This window comes from Oryx dammah, unplaced genomic scaffold (assembly GCF_014754425.2).
Source record: "Oryx dammah isolate SB20612 unplaced genomic scaffold, SCBI_Odam_1.1 HiC_scaffold_14, whole genome shotgun sequence".
Taxonomy (NCBI): domain Eukaryota; kingdom Metazoa; phylum Chordata; class Mammalia; order Artiodactyla; family Bovidae; genus Oryx; species Oryx dammah.
This window is the reverse complement of record NW_024070198.1, coordinates 47,719,632-47,734,540: the sequence shown is the minus strand read 5'-3', so window position 1 is coordinate 47,734,540 and position 14,909 is coordinate 47,719,632. Positions and strand designations below refer to the sequence as shown.

The window sequence follows — 14,909 nt, the reverse complement described above, 5'->3', positions numbered from 1 at the left end:
GTGGCTCTGCTTCCCTGGGAGGTCTGGGAGGAGCCGTAGGATGGCTATGGCGCAGGGAGCCGGGGGCCCTGCCTGGATGCGCCGCACGGTGCGGGGATCGGTTCCTGAGCTTGGAAGGAATTTGTGGGGCGGAGTGCCCATCCCCCCTGCACCGTGTCTGTCTGCGGCCCCTCTCAACTCTGCACAGGCTGTCGTGTCAGGAAAGACCTCCTGACCAGCTGCCTGGCCCCCATTCACCCTCATCCTGGAGGGTGTGACGGGCCCCTCCTGCCTGAGACGGGAGGGAGGCTTGGGCTCCCCGCCCCTCGCCCCACCCTCCATGCCAACAGAAGTAGCAACCGTAGCCACAGAGACCCCAAAACGGCCTTTCCTGGGGAGTTAGGGCCACCCATAAGCTCTCCTTGTCAGCCGTGGCATTTGAAGGGCCTGCAGAGGCTGGAAGTTCAGCTAGTGTGGGGTGGGCAGCCCAAGGCTGGAAGTTCCCCCAGCGCTGGGGTGGGGTGCAGCCCAGGAATCTCGCTGTGGCTAATCGCTTCTACAGAGAGACGTGAAACCAACTGAAGGTTAGATCGAAGTGTGTGTGCGTGCAGGCCGGCTGCTGAGGCCGCTGGAGACGGGCCGGGGCCAGGATGCTCAGGCAGGGCTTGGCGTGGCAAAGGTCGTCAGAGCTGGCGAGAGGCGCTGGGGCTGGAGGAACGCGAACGGTCGTTTTGTAGTGGTTGATAGGCGATGGAGGTTTGCGGGGAATGCCCCCCCCCGTGTCTCTCCCTGATAATAACATTGTTTTTGGCCGGGGTGGGGGTTCAACAGTCGGCTACAGTCGCAACACGAGCAGCGTGTCCCCGCGAGGATACGCGCCGAGCAGTACTCCCCAGCAGTCCAATTACAGCACAGTCAGCACTAGCATGAATGGATACGGAAGTGGCGCCATGGCCAACCTAGGGGTCCCGGGCTCGCCTGGATTCCTTAATGGCTCCTCCGCTAACTCTCCCTACGGCAGTAAGTGTCTGTTTTTGTCACACGTCATCACACAGATTCATATGCGCTGCAGTCACGTGTGTGCGTTGCTTGGATGTTCTGTGGTGTGAGCTGCTGGAATACAAGGAAGGGTGGCTCTGGAGGCTGGGCGTCCGCGTGGCCGCCGGAAGTGGGCCGGAAGCGGGCCCCGCAGGGTCACACGGCGAAACCCAAACTGAATCGGCACCAAACCGGGGCTGCCCAATTGGAACCCAAAGTCCACGCAAGCGTTAGATGGTGCCTGTTGCCCCGAGAGTGGCCGAGCCAGAGACATCTCATGCTTGCTCTGTGGCCCGCGGCGCCAGGCCCGGCCCGGAGCCTGTCGTGTGGCCGCGGCCGCGTCGCGCGTCCTGACATGTCTGCTTTGTTACAGTAGTGCCGTCCAGCCCCACCATGGCAGCCTCTTCGGTCACCCTCCCTTCAAACTGTAGCGGTACACACGGCATTTTCTCATTCTCACCTGCCAATGTCATCTCTGCAGTGAAACAAAAGAGCGCCTTCGCGCCCGTGGTCCGGCCCCAAGCCTCCCCTCCTCCTTCCTGCACCAGCGCCAATGGGAACGGACTGCAAGGTGAGGGTGCACGCAGCCCCACGCTGCGGCCTGGGCGGCCCCCCGGGGCCCTGCGGGTCTCTCCCTGGGGGCGGGAGCTCTGGCCTGCCCCCCGGCCCGCCTGGGGCCCCTGGCAGGGCAGCCCTGGCCATTGCATGCTCTCCTTTGTCCTCACCAGGCGCCACAGCCCCCCACCCCCCACCGGGTGTGCCTAGGAATGATCCCCACTTGATCAGCCCCCGCAAGCAGAGGTTTCCTCTTGGTTGATAAAACCCATTTCCCCATCCTTCCGAGACGACTTCCATGTCCTCGTGGTAAAAGCAGCCCATGCCCGCAGGGAGTGGAAAAACCACAGGGAAAGCAAACAGGCTGCGGTGGTGGCCGTAGGGCCCACGTTCTGCCCTGCTGAGCCAGCAGCCTCCCTTGCCCGCGGGACAGCCTCAGGCCTGGGTGGCGGGCCACGGTGCTGCCTGCAGCCCCTGCCTGACCTGGGCCTGCCCGCGCGGTCCCGAGCCTCGATTCTCAGCCCGGTCTAACGGACCGCGGGGCCCCTGGGCCGTGCTGTTCTTGGAGACCCGGGGCTGTGCCTGAGCCAGCGCTGGACAGGAGTTGGTCTCTCGGGCGACTGCTCTCAAAGACTCCAGAGGGAGCAGGGCCCGCCGAAGGGCCGTGGGAGGCCCCGCCTGGCACGGCTGCCTGCAGACGGGGCCGTGCAGTACCTGCCCAGTGCCGGGGCCCTCTGGGCAGTGGCAGGCGGGGCCGTGTGCGGGCCCCCAGGCCTCGTGAGCTTGCACACAGCTCCTGGTGAGTGACTGAGGCCCACAGGCCCCGAGATTGAGTGGCCGCCATCTGGCCTCTTTCAGACACCTCCTTTGGTATATGCTCCTCCCGGTGAAAACCAAATCCAGTTACTCCTTTAAAAAAAAACTGAACCCATTCAACCAGTATTTACTGAGCGCCTACTATGTGCCAGGCTCTCTGCTGGGTGCTGAGGACGCTACCGTGGAGAAGACAAACTGGCCCTTTTGTGAAGTCGGTGGCATATTTCACTTTGATGAACTAATGCTCAAAAAAGGAACTGGAAAGGTATCCGTGATTTGAAATAATTGTCTGCACCACACCTGTTAGCGTGAGAGGGTCGCCCAGCCCCAAAGGGCCGCCGACTGGCCTGTGAGCCGGCCGCGGTCCCCAGAGCACAGGGGCGAAGGGGCAGGTGGCCGGGTGCGTGGCCCTCCCTGCCGTCCACGTGGTGCCAGGGCCCACCGAGCGGTGGCACCGCGTAAGCCGTGTGTACACACACGGGCCTTCCAAACCATGAAGTTGTAACGGTGAGTCGGAGATAAATTAATATTGTTGAAATTAATGAACTGAGAAATTGAAGCTCCCATCACTACATGAACCAAATGTATTAATATGTGATACATAAATTAATGAGAATAATCACTCTTGACAAAAAGTAAACAACACTAAAGTTAAAAGGTTTTAAAGTACCTTTGCACCAGGAGTTCACTGGGAAGCATCCTTGCACTCGCCATCTCAGCACACGTTCTCTCTCTGTTCCAAGAAGAGAAAGGACACGCTCCCTACACGCGGAGCCGTGACTTCTGTCTTGTCAGGGCCCCTGGGCCCGCGATTGCAAATCAGGTGGGCTGTGGTGGCTTTGATCTTGGCCAGCCCGCGACTCACCATTACGATACGGAGCGGTCAGCAGCAGGTCCAGGGCAGGGGCTGAGAGCAGAGGGGAGCCCGAGGCATGCCCAGTCCACGCAGGGAGTGAGAGTGGGGCCCGGCTGCCCCCCGGCCCGAGATCCGGCCGCGGCTGGCATCACAGGAGTGGCCGGGTGGGCGCGCCTCTGTCGACAGAGGTGGCCTCGGGGGGCCCGGGCCCCTGTCTGCCAGAAGCCAGCCACCGAGGTGTGTGGGCGGCAGCCCCTGCGCACGCAGAAGGCCAGAAGCCTTTCCCTTTGCCACGTGAGGTCTTTGAGGAGAGGAGCCTGGGCGGGGGTCTGTCCCCACGTGCCCCCCCCAACCCCGTGAAGTAGGTGCCCTTAACCGAGCCCACGGCTGGTTAGTGGAGGGCTGTGCAAAGCCACTGTCCCATTGACCGAAGCCCAGGGAGGCCCCCCGCACCTGGTGAGGGGTGCCCCTGACCTGCCCCCTCTCTCTTGCAGCTATGTCTGGGCTGGTAGTCCCGCCCATGTGAGGGGCGCTGTTACCTGCCGCCAAGCAGCGTCCAAGGATGGACTTCAGGGGACACGTCAGGACACACGAGGTGCTGACGGGACGGTGTCTTCAGTGCGTCAGCAGCGGCCGAAATGCTACAAGAGACTTTGTTTAAAGATTTTATTTAAACTATTAAGAATCAACAAGCAAACAACCTACTCCTTCATGAACAATTCCATTTTCCTGACTGAACTTTTCTCATATTTTCACATTTCTCAGTCCTGAAGAATAAGGAAAACAAAGCGACGCCTATTTTGTATAAAGTTTCCGACTCCGTCTTGGCTGTGTCTAGTACTTGCTATGTGTTGGGAGAAACTTTGTGAATGCACCATTTTGATGATCATGAAACACTGATGAAAAACGCCTCCAGACATTTTTCTGTACTCATACTTAGATTCACAATGGTTGTGTATCTCTATAATGTGAAATATTTTTTTGTGGTGACAAAAGGGGGCCAAGGAGGTCTGAGCCATCAAACTGGGAGAAAGGAGGACTATATGGTTAGGAGACCTGGGGTGGCCGGGTGGGGGGCGCGCGGGCTTATCATTGCTTAACTTCATCTTAATGAAATGAAACTTTGTAACTTATTGTAGTTAGAAATTGTAACTTTGATATTGAATTCTCTTGCCTTCAACAAGCACACTGACAGAGAAAAAAAAAAATGCTACTGTCTGTTGGTTAAAATATCCCCACTGCTAGAGCTTCCTGTTGAGCAAGTGTGGTCTGCGACATTTTTTTCACCTTTTGCTAGCACTGTATACTATTGCATTCTTAGGCTACTGTGAGATCCATGTTTCTTGTACCAGAAGTTGTCCTTTTGACTTCTAGATCCTTCTTCCCTGATGTGTTTTGTATGTGGTTATAAAACTGTAGACTTTTGTGATTTTGCCAAAGTTGTAGCTAAATATTTATACACTTGTCTTGAATTTTTTTCAGATCCACTTAAATATTTAGAGAGAAAAAAAAGTTTTATTCCTTATGCGTCTTATAAGGAATAAAATGGTCTCCATTCAACACTTACTTTTCCATGAACACTTGCTGTTGCTAAGGGACTTTATTTTGTAACATATCAATTATAAATATTGTATTTATCTTTGAGATTTTGTACATTGCTTTTCCTGCCGTTTTCGGTTCTGTTTCTTTGTCTGTGTTGGTTTTCAGTCATGGCCTGGTGTGTGATGCTGGAAGAGCATTCAGCCAAGAACTGTCTGTCTGATCCGTTCTGTTCAATGAACCAACGTCCTTGCATTTCATTTTTACTTCCAGAATCTGCTATTGTTTAGACTTTCCGTCCTTTTTTTTTTAATTTTGAGGAAAAGTCAAATTCATTGTTTATTTTTATATTATTTTTTAAGTTATCTGAACAAATACTTTTGAAGAAAAAAAAAAAGTTTGTTGTATAGTCAAAACAGGAACGGTGCCACCCGGCTGTGACGGGTCCTGGTGGAGCCCGTGCATGTGGAACAGCCACGAAGAGGCGACACCGTCTGGGGCGGCGTCCTTCTTTCCTTATTATTTTTTTTTGTAGAATGTAAAAAGTCATTTTAGCTGCCACCCATGACTTTGCCACATAGCTGAACCGTGTTTACTGGAAAAATTCAGAGGCCTAAAGTTTAAAATAAAATTTACTTCTGATGTTTTAATTAAAATGTTTGCCACATTAACTTCTCCGATGCCTTAAAAGTGGACTTCTTTAAAGAACCTTTGTGCTATCTTCTCACAGGCTTACACCACGACTGTTGATCAAGATTTCATTTGGAGATTTACGGTGACACACACACACACACACACACACACTCAAGCACAAGCCCCACGAGCCCGTCACTGCTCTCTGCATCTGGGTCTGCTCTGTCCAGTGTCCTCCTGAGCCCACCCCAGACTCAGAGGCCCCAGGGGACCCACAACCACCCCTTGTCCAGAATTCCCTTTTAACAATACCTTTCCTGTGGTCAGACCCCAGCAGCCACTGTCTGTACTCTCTGAACTGGAATGACCTCCTTCCGACACTGTCCCTGTTAGTGCCAAACCCGCAGTGAGACCAGGAGGGGCGTTTTCTTTTCCCTTTTCGGACGCAGCACAGCCAACACTTTGCAGCAGAAATCAAATCTAAAACAAAAAGGAGGGACTTCTTAAATTTCTCTTGAGAAAGACCAAAACCATGCCAGACTTGAAAGTGTTCATTTGCGGGACTAAATGGAAGAATCGGAATATCCTGGAGGCTAGCGGTCACACTCTGGCCCCGTGACCGGCCTGAGGAGTCACTTTGGAACTCACCTGCCTCCGTTTTATTTTGTATATGTAAGGGTTTGACCTAAAAACGAGCTCATGTGTACACATTAGGGACATTTGTGAGTCTGCTCACCCCATACTTGGTTTGGGTCTTAGAGTACCTAGTCGCCCTCACGGCGTCATCGTCTCAAAACCGAGCACTCCACTAAATGGTAGATTTTACTGTTGAAGACCCTACAATAAGATTGTTTTATCTGTACGTTTTTTTTCAGATATTTAACTGTATAAAATGTTCATTTTACACGATATTTAATTAAAGTGTTTCTTGTCTGTGAATTTCACTTTGGGTAACTCGATCTGTCTTGATTGTTAGAATGGCTGGCCCAGCATGCAGCGCTGACGTTGGGCTGGGGGGTCGTTTGCGTACCCTGGATTCCAGAGCACTCTCAGCCAAGATAAGAACAGTTCGTACAGGAGCCTTCTCCAAGGCTATCTGCCCTCAGATGCTCATCTGAGCTGCACAGAGAGGTTCCTGCTGGGGTGCAGATGGTGCTGGTCCCGGGGCCGGCAGTCTGCAGGCCACATGCCCCCTGGAACATATGAGCGCGGCTGGGTGGGACCCAGGGCCATGGCGTCCCATAGACAGCCTCGAGGCTCGTGGGGGCTCAGTCACCCCTGCCCCCGGCCCAAGCCCTCTGACCTCAGCCCCTGCTCCTGAATTGGAGGCCTGGCAGTGGAGAGCCAGGGCTCTGGCCACTCGGGATACGAGCTCATCTGTTCCTGTCATCAGGCTGGGACAAGGTCCAGCTCGAGGCACTGTGGGCAGACACCAGGGCACCCTGAGCCCTGACCGAGGGGACTGGCATCAAGGCCAGGCTCACGCCAAGGTGTGGAGACCCCGTGTACTGCCCTGCCGCCAGGCCGCACACAGGGGCAGCCAAAGGCGCGGGCAGTGATGAGATGTGCGGCAGCACCAGGGTTCTGATTTTCGCAGCCCTGTTTGGCTCCTGTGCGTCTTGGGTGCCCCGGCTCCATCTCATTCTGCATTTTTCATTTTCTCCTCAATGAAAGGCTGGCTTTGCATGTTTTGGCTTGCAGCTCTCCAACACATACACGTAAGTGTGATCCAAATTAGTACTCACAAATGTCATCTTAATTACTTGTTCTGCTGAGCAAAACAGGGAACAATTATTCAAAACATAAAGAAACTTGTGAATACCTTTTTTTTTTTTTCCTGTCAATGACAATCAGGTTCCTTTGACTACGTTCTTGTTTCAGCCTTAAAGAGACAGCAAAGAAAGGGGCTCGTGGGGCACAGGCTGCAGGCAGCCCCTCTGCCGTGTGCTGGGGACGACATCACCCCCTGGCTCTGAGCTGGTGCCAGGGATGCCTGCTCAGGGGTGGGCTAGGGGCCGCCTCCCAGAGCTGCCTGCTGGGGTCTGGTGACCTGGGGGAGGGAAATTACTTCATGTTTGTGTTCTGAATCCGAACTGAGAGCTGCTTTCTCTCCAAATGTGTGCCAATTATTGTCAGGCCGCCTTCCAGGGTCTTCCAAGCTTTTAAAGATTATTCAAAGCACTTGAAATGGGCTTCAATCTAATGCCTCATTTCATTGCATTAAACAGCCTAGTTAATAAAGAATCGATATATTCAAAGGGCAAGGTTATCTTTTGTCTATAAGGGGTGGTGTCATTCTGAACCTTTTATAGTTCAGATGCTGAAAAAGACCTCATGAAATCCATACTCATCAAGTGGGTCAACAGGAGCAATAAAGAGGGCCCTGAAAGGAAGGAACGCCCGCCCTCCTCTAAAACAACTCGGGCCTTATCTCCTCGCTCGGCACCCGAGCAGTCCTCAGAAAATGTCAATTTCTCATCAAGACAAGAGGCTTCGATGATCACTTTTTCCAGAGAATACACACAATTAAGAGGATGCTGGGGGGGGGTGCAGGCGGCCGCGGCGGCAGTCTGTGGCTCCTTCTGTCCCCACGAGCTGAGCGCTCCCGCCCGGCAGATAATAAGAGCTGTTGATAACTCGAGTGTCAATATGCCCAAGAGCGGGTTTTGAATGTGAGTCCTTGTGCTCCGGGCCCGCCCGGCCGATCCCAGGCCCTGATAACCGCACAGCTGCCAACGGACACCGGCGGGGGGGCCGCCAGGCCTGGCCCTCACAATTAATGCGATGAGCAAATCACACAAAGGGCCAGCCGCTTTAGGCGTGCTGAGACAATCCCCGCTTTACCCTTCAAGGGTTCCTTTTATGTTGGAATAAGGTTGCTTTTAATGAAATTTAAACTCATCAGAGGAAATCAAAAACCTCCAATCAGATTACAAATTGATTTTTTGGTCATTTGTCATTCCCAGTGCAGGGCTGTGCGTTTCACAGGGAGTGGCCGCTGATGTGGGGCTGGGGAACCACAGGCACACGCAGTAGGCCCCGGGCCTGGGGATGAGCGCTCGCGGCTCCTGACCCGGGTGGACTGGGGCCCAGTCTCCCCGCCGCCCGGGTTTGGCCAAGGTGGACCCCCGACAGCTCAGAGGAGGCTCAACCCAGGGACGCCCATGGTCCTGGGCGGAAGCCACAGTGGTTTCCAGGCTCATCTTGAACTTTCCATGGTTCCAGTGCTGAGAAAGACCTAACGGAAACCGTACGTATGGTACTGAGGCAGTCGTGATCCTCTGACGGCAGCCAACAGGGCCGCGTTCTCCTGGGGCCACAGTGAGCGTGGGTCCGTCCCTGTCCGGCCCTGTGTCTGCTCTGGACCAGCCTGTGAGGAGCCCCATGTGGCCTGCAGGCCCTGCACCCAAGAGCTTTCCTGACACTGGAGGGTGGAGAGGAAACATGTCAGGCCTTCTAGCCTGGCCCAGACCGCTCACTCCTGGGGAAAGCCTGCCTGGGGGCGCGGGGGGTTCACCCAGGGAGCCGTCCATAGCTGCCGCTGCGGCCTCCCAGGGGAGCTCCTGCGGCACCGGAAGGACTCTGGGTTTTTCGAGGGGGAGGCAAGGCGCGCTCCCCTCCCTCCCCACTGCTAGCATCCTGAGGCTGCAGGATGCCCCTGGGCATCAGGGACTTCGTGTGGGCGCCGGAAGGATGGGGCCGGGTAGGCACTACTTCAGGAGGGACATGAACATCATTTTTGACTCAAGTTCCTCAGAAACCACCTCTTCTAACCCCAGGGGAGCGCTGTGCCTCACCCACACGTGCACCGGAGGGTCGGGGGATGCCTGGCCCTGCTCCCGCCGGCGACCGGGGCTCTTCACTGGATCTCGTTCTGCTCTCTCGGGTGACAACACTGCAGTCCAGAGAGGGCAGGTGACCAGCCCAAGGTCACCGGGCTGGAAGGACCAAGGCCAGGTGTTGAACAGTCTCCCGTCTCCAAACCCTCCCCCTGACCTCTTTCTGCTGACTTAGGCTGTAGAGACCTTCAGGATTAACAAGAGCACGTGGTCCTCCGGATGGAGTGAGAACCACCACACTTTTCTTCTGGCGCATCAGGAGGACATGCGCCTCGGGGGCCTGACTCAGCCCGTCACCTGGACAGGCTGTCACGTGAAAACCAGCCCGTTCAGCTGGCATCAGCCGGGGCCCAGGGCACGACCAGTGTCACTGGCTCCTGACTCAAAACTGGGGCCTTCAACCCCCAGGAGGCTGCCAGAGCAGGCCTCCCGAGCACGCCATGCCTGCCATGCTTGGGCCCACGTGTGGACGCACACGGCTGGAGACACAGGACGCCTGGGCACCCCGGGCCCCTCAGCCCTGCCCACTGCTGTGCTCACCCACCCACCCACGCACCTGATGGTGGGGTGTCCCTCTCGCGCCTGCTTCCAAGGACCGCGCTCATCACTGCCTCCTTCCACGACCAGCAGGCTGACATGCAGGGGAGCGAGAAAGGGTCCTACAACAAAGGGTTTATATTCTCAATATACAATGAGCTTTTTTAAATCAGTAAGACTAGATGGACATTCTGGAGAAAAATGGGCAAATTCACAGTCAGCTCACAAGGGAACAAGTGATTAGTAAGTTTGGAAAATATATTCAACCTCACTTAAAAATGCATAGCACATTAAAACAGTGAGATCAACTTTTTTTCACCTATTAAATTAGAAAAGATTTCTTGTAAAAGCTAGTACTCAATCCCGTCGATGGAGAAACAGGTATTCCTAGAGTTGTGGAAAGGAAAGTAAACAAGTACAGCCCTTCTAGAAACAAACTTGACATTGTATCAAGAGATTTGACAATGTTCATATCTTTTGACCCACTAATTCCACGTCTAGGAATCAATCCTAAGGAAATTAGCAGAGATAAGACAAGATTTTAAGTGCAAGACTGCTCACTGCTGTATTTATTAAAAAAGAAAAAAAAACTGGAAAGAACCCCAAAATCTAAAAATAGGAATTCTTAGTTGAATTATGGTGTGGCTATATAATGTAATACTGCATATTCTATTAAGCTATTAAGATCATGTTTTTGAAGTATATTTAATGAAATGGTAAACCAGTTCAGTTCAGTTGCTCAGTTGTGTCCGACTCTTTGCGACCCCATGAATCGCAGCACGCCAGGCCTCCCTGTTCACCAACATCTCCCGGAGTTCACCCAGACTCACATCCATCGAGTCTGTGATGCCATCCAGCCATCTCATCCTCTGTTGTCCCCTTCTCCTCCTGCCCCCAATCCCTCCCAGCATCAGAGTCTTTTCCAATGTGTCAACTCTTCGCATCAGGTGGCCAAAGTACTGGAGCTTCAGCTTTAGCATCATTCCTTCCAAAGAAATCCCAGGGCTGATCTCCTTCAGAATGGACTGGTTGGATCTCCTTGCAGTCCAAGGGACCCTCAAGAGTCTTCTCCAGCACCACAGTTCAAAAGCATCAATTCTTCGGTGCTCAGCCTTCTTCACAGTCCAACTCTCACATCCATACATGACCACTGGAAAAACCATAGCCTTGACTAGACGGACCTTAGTTGGCAAAGTAATGTCTCTGCTTTTGAATATGCTATCTAGGTTGGTCATAACTTTTCTTCCAAGGAGTAAGCGTCTTTTAATTTCATGGCTGCAATCACCATCTGCAGTGATTTTGGAGCCCCCAAAAATAAAGTCTGACACTGTTTCCCCATTTATTTCCCATGAAGTGATGGAACCAGATGCCATGATCTTCGTTTTCTGAATGTTGAGCCTCAAGCCAACTTTTTCGCTCTCCTCTTTCACTTTCATCAAGAGGCTTTTTAGCTCCTCTTCACTTTCTGCCATAAAGGTGATGTCATCTGCATATCTGAGGTTATTGATATTTCTCTCAGCAATCTTGATTCCAGCTTGTGTTTCTTCCAGTCCAGCATTTCTCATGATGTATTCTGCATATAAGTTAAATAAGCAGGGTGACAATATACAGCCTTGATGTACTCCTTTTCCTATTAGGAACCAGTCTGTTGTTCCATGTCCAGTTCTAACTGTTGCTTCCTGACTTGCATACAGATTTGTCAAGAGGCAGGTTAGGTGGTCTGGTATTTGCATCTCTTTCAGAATTTTCCAGTTTCTTGTGATCCACACAGTCAAAGGTTTTGGCATAGTCAATAAAGCAGAAATGGATGTTTTTCTGGAACTCTCTTGCTTTTTCCATGATCCAGAGGGTGTTGGCAATTTGATCTCTGTCCTCTGCCTTTTCTAAAACCAGCTTGAATATCAGGGAGTTCATGGTTCATGTATTGCTGAAGCCTGGCTTGGAGAATTTTGAGCATCACTTTACTAGCATATGAGATGAGTGCAATTGTGCAGTAGTTTGAGCATTCTTTGGCATTGCCTTTCTTTGGGATTGGAATGAAAACTGACCTTTTCCAGTCCTGTGGCCACTGCTGAGTTTTCCAAATTTGCTGGCATATTGAGTGCAGCACTTTCACAGCATCATCTTTTGGGATTTGAAACAGCTCAACTGGAATTCCATCGCCTCCACTAGCTTTGTTCGTAGTGATGCTTTCTAAGGCCCACTTGACTTCACTTTCCAAGATGTCTGGCTCTAGATTAGTGATCACATCATCATGATTATCTGGGTCATGAAGATCTTTTTTGTACAGTTCTTCTGTGTATTCTTGCCACTTCTTCTTAATATCTTCTGCTTCTGTTAGGTCCAGACCATTTCTGTCCTTTATCAAGCCCATCCTTGCATGAAATGTTCCCTTGGTATCTCTAATTTTCTTGAAGAGATCTCTAGTCTTTCCCATTCTCTTGTTTTCCTCTATTTCTTTGCACTGATCACTGAGGAAGGCTTTCTTATCTCTTCTTGCTATTCTTTGGAACTCTGCATTCAGACGCTTATATCTTTCCTTTTCGCCTCTCTTCTTTTCACAGCTATTTGTAAGGCCTCCCCAGAAAGCCATTTTGCTTTTTTGCATTTCTTTTCCATGGGGATGATCTTGATCCCTGTCTCCTATACAATGTCAGGAACCTCATTCCATAGTTCATCAGGCACTCTATCTATCAGATCTAGGCCCTTGAATCTATTTCTCACTTCCACTGTATAATCATAAGGGATTTGATTTAGGTCATACCTGAATGGTCTAGCGGTTTTCCCTGCTTTCTTCAATTTAAGTCTGAATTTGGTAATAAGGAGTTCATGATCTGAGCCACAGTCAGCTCCTGGTCTTGTTTTTGTTGACTGTATAGAGCTTCTCCATCTTTGGCTGCACAGAATATAATCAATCTGATTTCGGTGTTGACCATCTGGTGATGTCCATGTGTAGAGTCTTCTCTTGTGTTGTTGGAAGAGGGTGTTTGCTATGACCAGTGCATTTTCTTGGCAAAACTCTATTAGTCTTCGCCCTGCTTCATTCCACATTCCAAGGCCAAATTTGCCTGTTACTCCAGGTGTTTCTTGACTTCCTACTTTTGCATTCCAGTCCCCTATAATGAAAAGGATATCTTTTTTGGGTGTTAGTTCTAAAAGGTCTTGTAGGTGTTTATAAAACTGTTCAACTTCAGCTTCTTCAGTGTTATTGGTTGGGGCATAGACTTGGATAACTGTGATATTGAATGGTTTGCCTTGGAGACGAACAGAGATCATTCTATCATTTTTGAGATTGCATCCAAGTACTGCATTTCAGACTCTTTTGTTGATCATGATGGCTACTCCATTTCTGAGGGATTCCTGCCCGCAGTAGTAGATAGAATGGTCATCTGAGTTAAATTCACCCATTCCAGTCCATTTTAGTTCGCTGATTCCTAGAATGTCCATGTTCACCCTTGGCATCTCCTGTTTGACCACTTCCAATTTGCCTTGATTCCCGGACCTGACATTCCAGGTTCCTATGCAATATTGCTCTTTACAGCATCGGATCTTGCTTCTATCACCAGTCATATCCACAACTGGGTATTGTTTTTGCTTTGGCTCCATCCCTTCATTCTTTCTGGAGTTATTTCTCCACTGATCTCCAGTAGCATATTGGGCACCTAATGACCCGGGGAGTTCCTTTTTTCGTATCCTATCATTTTGCCTTTTCATACTGTTCATGGGGTTCTCAAGGCAAGAATACTGAAGTGGCTTGCCATTCCCTTCTCCAGTGGACCACGCTCTGTCAGGCCTCTCCACCATGACCCACCCGTCTTGGGTTGCCCCGCAGGCATGGCTTGGTTTCATTGAGTTAGACAAGGCTGTGGTCCTAGTGTGATTAGACTGACTAGTTTTCTGTGAGTATGGTTTCAGTGTGCCTGCCCTCTGATGCCCTCTTGCAACACCTACCATCTTACTTGGGTTTCTCTTACCTTGGGCGTGGGGTATCTCTTCACGGCTGCTCCAGCAAAGCACAGCCACTGCTCCTTACCTTGGAAGAGGGGTATCTCCTTACTGCCGCCCTTCCTGACCTTCAACGTGGGATGGCTCCTCTAGGCCCTCCTGCGCCTGCGCAGCCACCGCTCCTCAGGTTGCTCCTCCCGGCCGCCGGCCCTGGCCTCGGGCTCGGGGTGGCTCCTCAGGGTCATCGCCCCTGGCCTCGGGCATGAGGTGGCTCCTCCCGGCCGCCACTGACCTCGGACGTGGGGTAGCTCCTCTCGGCCATTCCTGCGCCATCACAGCCTGGCACTCTAGGCCGCTGCCCCTGACCTTGGACGTGGGGTAGCTCCTCTCGGCCGCGCTTAGTGAGCCGGCTCTCGCAGCCACCCGCGCTTAGTGAGCCGGCTCTCGCAGCCGCCTGCATTCCAATTTGTAAATTTCTAAGTAGCGAGAAGGAAAAGCATATATGTGGAAAAAACATTAGAATTATAGCAATAGCAGGCGTATTTGGGAGGTAAACGTGTACACGTGACATGCACGCTTTCCAAGTTTTCTGCCAGACATGCAGGGTCCCATCCGAAACGTGTGCTGCCCAGGGTCCTGGGGAGGCAGGGGCCCCAGTCTGGAGCCCAGCCAGTCATCCTGGACACTGAGACCAGAGGAGCGGGGGTGCTGGAGCTGCAAGGCCACGTGGACACAGAGCAAGGCTAACATGGAGGAGGGGACCAGAGACTGGGAAGCAGGCCCCCCACCGGGAGCACAGGGTGGGGCTGGGGCATGGGGGCGGAGTTCGTGGCTGCAAGTTCAAGGGCCCTGGGGCTGAGGGAGGCCCCACCAAGCCCAGCTGGACACCTTCCCTGGCTTTCCTAGCACCCTGGGGGGCCCAATACCAACTTCCCTTTGACTGGAACTTCCTCAGAGGAACTGAGGAATTACTGACCAAATTAGGGAAAAATATTATTTTCAAATTAGTATTATAAAACATCCAAAAGAACTTTCAAAGTATTTACTTTGATAAATGATTTAGCAAGACTGATGAATACCAGGTCAATTCACAATCATGTTTCTATAACAATGATAAGTAGCTAATGGAATTTAAAAAGTTATGCAGTTTAAAATATTGTAAAAGTATCAAA

At 51.8% G+C, this 14,909-nt stretch overlaps 1 protein-coding gene across 9 annotated transcripts in view; it reads left to right on the top strand.

Moving 5' to 3' along the window:
* EBF3 (EBF transcription factor 3) overlaps positions 1-6,360 on the top strand; it is a 119,998-nt gene extending 113,638 nt beyond the window's left edge. For 2 of the 9 annotated variants that reach the window (XM_040254759.1, XM_040254757.1), the window contains exons 14-17: positions 811-999; positions 1,499-1,588; positions 2,541-2,653; positions 3,739-5,452. In XM_040254759.1, coding sequence (XP_040110693.1) covers positions 811-999; positions 1,499-1,588; positions 2,541-2,653; positions 3,739-3,756 — 410 coding nt within the window. In that variant the 3' untranslated portion in view covers positions 3,757-5,452. Of the gene's footprint in view, positions 1-810; positions 1,000-1,390; positions 1,589-2,540; positions 2,654-3,738 lie in introns of all 9 variants that reach the window. The other 7 variants (XM_040254755.1, XM_040254754.1, XM_040254758.1 and 4 more) reach the window with 5 other exon arrangements.
* The last annotated feature ends 8,549 nt before the right edge of the window (positions 6,361-14,909 follow it).